Source organism: Pundamilia nyererei, unplaced genomic scaffold (genome assembly GCF_000239375.1).
Source record: "Pundamilia nyererei isolate P.nyererei 1_Seehausen unplaced genomic scaffold, PunNye1.0 scaffold00004, whole genome shotgun sequence".
Lineage (NCBI taxonomy): Eukaryota > Metazoa > Chordata > Actinopteri > Cichliformes > Cichlidae > Pundamilia > Pundamilia nyererei.
The window spans coordinates 3,014,027-3,021,310 of record NW_005187405.1 but is presented as its reverse complement, the minus strand read 5'-3'; the positions used below and the strand labels follow the sequence as shown (position 1 = coordinate 3,021,310).

The 7,284-nt window shown below is 39.8% G+C and overlaps 1 protein-coding gene across 2 annotated transcripts in view; it reads left to right on the top strand.

Annotated features, from left to right (window-relative positions):
- Nucleotides 1–7,284, top strand: part of mau2 (MAU2 sister chromatid cohesion factor) — an 11,785-nt gene extending 4,501 nt beyond the window's left edge. The window contains exons 12-19 of one of the 2 annotated variants that reach the window (XM_005721185.1): nucleotides 378–443; nucleotides 735–818; nucleotides 958–1,007; nucleotides 1,106–1,183; nucleotides 1,259–1,370; nucleotides 1,476–1,566; nucleotides 4,618–4,745; nucleotides 4,835–7,284. In XM_005721185.1, coding sequence (XP_005721242.1) covers nucleotides 378–443; nucleotides 735–818; nucleotides 958–1,007; nucleotides 1,106–1,183; nucleotides 1,259–1,370; nucleotides 1,476–1,566; nucleotides 4,618–4,745; nucleotides 4,835–4,909 — 684 coding nt within the window. In that variant the 3' untranslated portion in view covers nucleotides 4,910–7,284. Of the gene's footprint in view, nucleotides 1–377; nucleotides 444–734; nucleotides 819–957; nucleotides 1,008–1,105; nucleotides 1,184–1,258; nucleotides 1,371–1,475; nucleotides 1,567–4,614; nucleotides 4,746–4,834 lie in introns of both variants that reach the window. The other variant, XM_005721184.1, reaches the window with a different exon arrangement.

Here is a 7,284-nt window from a genome sequence, read left to right as displayed (position 1 = left end):
TTTTTTTTACGTCTGATATGTAAAATGTCAGCTTTGAAACTGCGTACGTTCTTTTTTACATGACTGATGATACAAAGCTTTATGGAAAATATGACATTCAGTGCATTTCAGAAGACTGATTCTATAAAAAGAAGTTCAGCAGAAGTATTTACATTGGTCCCTGGTGCATGTACAACCTTCCCATTTAGGATCTGTACTTTTTCAAGGTTTCAGTTAAATCCCAATGAAATGTGTCACATAAGTGTGCACGTGTGGTTGATGTTCTGTAGCTTATGGTTCTGTTCAAGTGCCTCTAACTGCTCGCTTACTGTTTACAAACTACAACAGTCTCATTTAATATGAAGCATTCACACCTGTTTTCTCTTCTTGTGTCTCAGGGCCTGTACTGTATCTCAGTGAACTGCATGGACAATGCTGAAGCCCAGTTCACTGCAGCTCTGCAGGTGAGTTTCGTCATCGCCATCAGCTCCGGATTTGTTTGTCCTTTCATTTCTTTTTAGATCCCAAGTCCCAGGTGCATTGTGAACTCGCCATGAACTCTTCGGGTTATCCAGATACTGGAAACCCGGTAGGATACCAAACATCTGTTTGTATCAGTTCATGCACGGCTAACTTTTTTACACAAAGTGACCGTCTGTCAGCAATGACTGTAATTTTATTATTATTTTTTGGCTCTGTGGTGTTCAGATAGCTCTGTGCTGTCAGTGAGTCCCTGTTTCTCTTTCCTCTGTTAGATGACGACACATCAGGAACTGTGGACGTTCATTGTGACAAACCTGGCAAGCGTCTACATTCGGGAAGGGAACAGACATCAAGAGGTTTGAAAGTTGCTGCTTTAGTAGTATTTAAATTCCTTTTTTTTTCTTTTTTTTTTTTAAATAAATGTTTGCCTCCTTTGGTTTAAATTCCCTTTTCTGTGTGTGTGTTTGTGTTTTTGTTTTTTGTTTTTATTAACAGCTGTATAGCCTTTTAGAGAGGATTAACCCTGATCACAACTTTCCTGTCAGGTAACTATAGAGGCTGCATAGACAAACACATCGTGCAGATTTGTTACTTTTTTGGCATTTTTTTTATTGTTTTAAAATAAAATAACTGACTTTTTCAGCTCTCATTGCCTTCGAGCTGCAGCGTTTTACATCAGAGGGCTCCTGTCTTTCTTTCAGGGACGTTACAACGAGGCAAAGTAAGTTACTTTTTTTAATATTCTGTTCTTGTTGTTTGGGATGAGGGAGGTTATCGTGAAAATTTATATCAACAGGAGATTTCTAAGGGAGACTCTGAAGATGTCTAATGCAGAGGATCTAAACAGGCTGACGGCGTGCTCGCTCGTCCTACTGGGCCACATCTTCTTTGTTCTAGGCAACCACAGGGTGAGACTGCAAACCACCGCATGTTCTGCACGTTAGACCACGCACGCTGTGGCACAGTTATTTTAGGACTGCGGATGTGATCGTGACTTCATTTCTTTTTTCCAGGAAAGCAACAACATGGTGGTTCCTGCCATGCAGCTGGCAAGCAAGATCCCAGACATGTCTGTGCAGCTCTGGTCTTCGGCACTTCTTAAAGGTACAGCTGTCACAGAGCCTTTCTTCAATTTTTGTGTTATGGTCAGTTTATGGGATAAAATTAATTTACCTAAGATGGGTCCAAATAGTTTGTAATCTCGAGAGGAGTTTTATGAGCTAAAATCCCTCTTAAGATTACAAACAACAAAATTGTGACAATATTTGGCCTGAAGGGGTCGCAATGGACAAGCGCTGTGTTTGGAGTAGTTCAACCTGAAGAATACATTCAGTTGTGAACCTTAAAGAGATGATGTTTCAACTTAATTATTAAGTTTAGCTCATCAGACTGAAGGACCAATGAGCTAGTGTCACGACACAGTGATTACCCAATGGGTCTTCACCCAAACTGCCCTAAAGGTCATGGTCATTTTGAGGGCCCCTTTCCATTTTCAGAGCATAACTGTCATGCACATTAGTCACAGGGTCACACAGTCAGAGATTCTCTGTGCTGATAAATTGTGTACGCACAAAATGAGGAAAGGACTCCATGAAATGATGTGATAGCTTTGTCACATGTTTCATCATTTTAGTCATGATCATGGAGGGATCCTATTGGTCGACTCCCAGATTAGAAAGGTGTGGTATGGAGCTTTTGTCACCATTATGCTGACATCAGTGACAAGCTCATATCTTCACATATTTTCATGATTTTTATGACCATAGTTACTTCTGACTATGTAGCCATAAACTTTGTGAACTCAAACATTTCTGTTTGCGAGCCTCCTCCACCTGCAGTGGGGTTTTATTCTGATTAGTCGGTGCAGTACAGCCAAGCAGTGTAAATGTATCACTTTGTTTTTGAGCACTTCACAGTCCTGTGAGTAGTGTTTGAGCATGAGCTACTATGTGACTGCGCAAAACTCTCAAGCCACCTCTTATTTCATTATATTTTGCTCTGAAAATAGGAAACGAATGCAGTGGTTTATTGAAACATGTACAAATATACATGGGAATACAGTATATAAGGCAAAAACAGAGTTTGTACACTTCTAACAAGCTTAAAAGTCCACATCTGGTTTGACAATCTTTAATCATTAACACAGGCTGAACTGTCTAGGCAGCTTTCTTGTAATTTATTTAAGTAGTCTGCAGGAATATTTCTTTACACTTCCTTGAAGGACATTCAAAGCTCTTCTTTGGATGTTTCTGCCTTTTTGTTCTGTTCTCTGTGAAGATGATCCCACACTGCTTCAATATTGTTGATGTCTGGGTTTTTGGGAAGCCAGTCCATATCCACTGATATCCAGGCATGCTTTTATTTTATCGGCAGTGTGTTTGGGATCGTCGTCATGCTGAAAAATGAAGCCTTTGGCAGTTTAGTGCTTTTATTTCATGGTGTATCTGAATCTGATGGTACAGGTGAATTCATAATTCCATCAATTTTGACTACATCCCAAATGCCAGTGGCTGAAAAGGAAGCTCAAACATGACAGAGCCTCCACCGTGTTTTACAGCTGGCTGTAAACGCTCACTGTTGTACCTCTCTCCTCACCTCATCCACACAAATCGATAAAAAATTTAAATCTCTCCATAAAATCTTCGCCACTGATTGTCAGTCCAGCTCTTGTGTAGTTTGGCATGCCTCAGCCTTTCCTCCTTGTTTCCCTTCCTTAAGAATGACTTTTTGACAGCCACCCCTTCTACTGAGACCATTTCTGATGAGGCTTCACTGAACAGTAGATGGATCAGCTGAAGATCCAGATGCATCTCTCAGGTCTTTACTGAATTCTTTCCTACTTCTTAAGGATATTACTTTCAGATTCTGTTCATCTGCTGTGGATAGTTTTAGTCTTGCAACTTGTTCCTCCACTTGTCCAGTGTCCTCAACTTTTTTAAGAACACACTGCACACCAAGTTGAGATATGCCAAGTTTTTATCTAACAGCTTTTTCAGAATCACCTTGTTATTGCAAAAATATCTTATGCCTGTCGAACCGGAGTTTTTTTGTTTGTTTTGTTTTGTCTTAAGGCACTTTGGTGCCTAAAGATACGGTTTAAAATTGGTTCTTTGTGCAGTTTTCTGTTATGTGTATACACAACACTGGTTCATCCCTCTTCCCCATCCCCTTCATCACAAGTTTTTTTTTTTGTTTTGTTTTGTTTTTTTTTATCCTTGAGTGATTCAGAGGTCAGTGTTAAGTGGCATAACAAACAAAACAAACAATGAAAATGGTCGGATACAAGGAATGGCCTAAAAGGTGAGTGAAAAAGCAGCCAATGACCAAAGAAGAGCTCTGAAAGACCTTCAGAAAGCTTGAACAACTATTGCTCAAGAGCACTTTATGAAACTACAAGAACGTCTGGCTCCTTAGAAGAAAACATAAAGCAATGAGAGGTGACTCGAGACTTTTCACGGTACTCTGTTGGTGGGCCACCTGTTATCTAGCCCATCCCCCTTATAGCACCATAATACTTAACAGTTAGTTAGCTTATTTTCCGCCACAACAAAAAGAAAAAAACAGAACATTGTAACTTTGATGAATATGGTATTTATTTGTGGATTCTCTTATTTGACAGCTTTAGCTTGGTGTAATGGATAACCCAGTGGTTGATAATTAACAGTAATTTGTTTATTTTAGTCAAAATTCATGATGTGATCATGATAAATAAACTCCATGGCTCCACGGCTACAGCACAGTACACAATGCCCGTTACGTTTCTTTGAACTACATTGTTATTTTTGGCCAAGTGAACATACTAAGAACGCACCATCGCCTTCCTGGCACAGTTGTCGCTCCCTTCGAATAACAAAAGCGCTTTTTGATTTGCAGCTGATCATTTTGCACCAGTATTCGGTTCACGGTGAAAAATCCCTTGCAGAAAGGGCAGTGATATTCATTTCTCAGCCAGTTATAGCATCAATAAATCACAGAGTAATGAAGCCACAACTGAATTAGAACTGAACGAAGCTTGGGGAAAAACAAGTGGGTGAAAAATCATTTAATCACAGTACACACACGCACACATACGGCGCATTCTAGGTTTGGAAATGGTGTTTGGATCCAAAAGAATTTAACAATCATCAGCATACACAATTAATCTTTTCCCAGCAGATTTGAACAAGGCTTGTGGAAACACCATGGACGCCCACGAGGCCGCGCAGATGCATCAGAACTTCTCCCAGCAGCTCCTGCAGGACCACATCGCAGCCTGCAGCCTCCCTGAACACAACCTCATCAGTGTGAGCACATCATCAATCAGTCACACTATAAACAGTGAGTCACTCCACCCTGGTTGGGTTTTCAAAGGAACCTCTGTTTTGTGTTTCAGTGGACAGACGGCCTCCCTCCTGTGCAGTTCCAGCCTCAGAATGGACCCACGACCAGCCTGGGCAGCCTACTCTGAGAACTCGATGCCACAGTGACGGAGAAAATGAGAGACAGAGCAGCTGCTGCAGACAAAACGGTTAAAGAAAACTGGGGTGTCTGAAAGTAGAAGCAGCTGATAAAAGGGTAAAAAAAAAAGAGCGAGAGAGAGAGAGAAAGGAGAAGTAATGAATTTAAGGGAAAAAGTGAGGCACACTGCAGTGTGTCATTTGGCAGACTTCCATTTGGTGTTTTCCTTCATCGTTTTTGGGGCACTGGGGCATCACAGCTGGGTTTGACTGGGTTAAAGTGCCCCTGTTGTGGTTCTTTATAGGCTCATACTCACTAGAATAGTTTTTCACACATTCATATTTTTTACACTGTACACTGCAGCGGTGCCACTTTTCACCCACTGTCTGAAGCACTCGGTTTTAAAAGCCCTTTGCATACCGACTTTGCCTGCCTTTTACCTTCTTTCTGAAATTTACCTGAAACCACAACACTGACGTGCTTTTAGTCGATGTGAACAGTGACTTTTATCGAACAGAGATTTTAGCAGCAGAGAGCAACGGGAGGAAAGATGGTTTCAAAGTGATGGCTAGTTTGCTTTAGTCGTACTGAGGTGGGTTTGTGTGAAGATCTGTAAATGAGTTTTGTTTGGGGTGTTAGAACAGGCAGTACATGTGAATGAAGAGAGTTGGAGAGAACAACAGTACTGTTAGCCACATTAGCCACACAGCATACAAACACTAAGCTTATAGAGATTTTCCTCATGTTGTGGGGACATTGCAGTAACTCTCAGAGTGTATGAAGACCACCTGATACATTTTTAAGTTAGCAGAAGTGGATGCAGAATAACAGCTGACTGCATCTGGATTTAATCAGCTCTTTAATCTTTGTCTGTGGGTGTGTCACACTAGTCATCATGCATGCATGCATTGTGTTATACACAGTGAGGTAGAAAGCCTGGACTGTAAACTGGCGTTTCAGGAAGTTCTGTTATTGAGAATAACTCCAGTTTGACACTAACGTTGGTCTTTGTAACTTTGCGAGGCTTTTAACTCCATTAAAGCATAACAGAGTCACTTTGAATGTTTTCAGAAAACACTGGGTTCTTTTAAATACCTCAAATAATAATGGAAGTGAGTGAGTACTGTGTGTTGCTGCTAACATAGGCTAGTATAAAAACAGTGTGTGTGGCTTTTTTCTGAGCAACAGACTCCACTGAGCACACCTGTGATGCCCACCACCTGACCTGCTTCTTTCTGTATGAAACAAAAAACAAAAGATCTGCAGTTTTGTTGAACTTTTCTTTTAAATTCACCCGCGTTGTTCCACGAACGTGATAGACGCAGTTCGTCTCTTAACCTTTGTTCCAAATCACCGTGAATGTGTTCTTATATTAAGTCAAATAAAGCTTTTGGTTTTGAAGAGTTTGTTTTAAAGTCGAACCAGTGGCCAGACAGATGCGTTTAGCTTGTCGTTGTGCACGAGTTCAGTATTTGTCTCTTTAAAAGCACAGGCCGACAGACTTTGATAGAGTATTTGTCAGGATATATTTGGATACGCATTACAAAGCATACTATGTGTAATTATGTTAATGTTATGCAATGATATGTTTGATATGGCTCACTCGCTGAAAAGGATCAAATGTTTAAAGTTGTATGAAACGGCCAAACCAGCGGAGCATTTTGGAAACATCATAAGAACTTCTTGAACGTCCAGTTGTATGTAAAGTGTAAAATGTGACTGCGATGTCACAAAAAAAAGACTAATCCGACATCTTTTGACACTACAGTCTTGCAGCCTGACTGTGCTTCCCTTTAGATTTTTGTCATTTCACTCTCACTGTGTATATCTCTATGCTGTGCACATTTTCCCCGGGTCAACAAACCAGTAATAAGAATAGCATTTCTACTAAAATAGAACCGACTGTTACCTCTTTGCACATGTGCCGTTTCACAATGAAACCTGTAAACGTTTTCAGAGTTATACTGTTTTCCGTTTCACTTATCTCTTCCAGACGATGTCTTTATGTATCTATATTTAAATAACTTATTTATTTAAGGTTTTTTTTGTTTTTTGCCGACACAGTTTATAATAGTTTTGATATATTATTATTATTATTATTATTATATAGCATGTAGGATATGATTTTTGAATTCATGCTAAAGTAGGAAAAGATTTAATTAGTTAAGACAGTTTTACAAATGTATTTTAAAAATCAACTACTGAGTTTCGTCAGCTGCATAGTGATTATTGCGATAAAGCAAAGACGTTCGGTTGGTACGGTGTGGTTGCCATTTATTTTATTGCCATTTTACAGCATGTGATGAAAAGGAATGTTTAATTTCTGTTCGCCATGTTGTCATTTTCACGACTTAACTTTAACACTTGTATAAATGTTTTTTATGA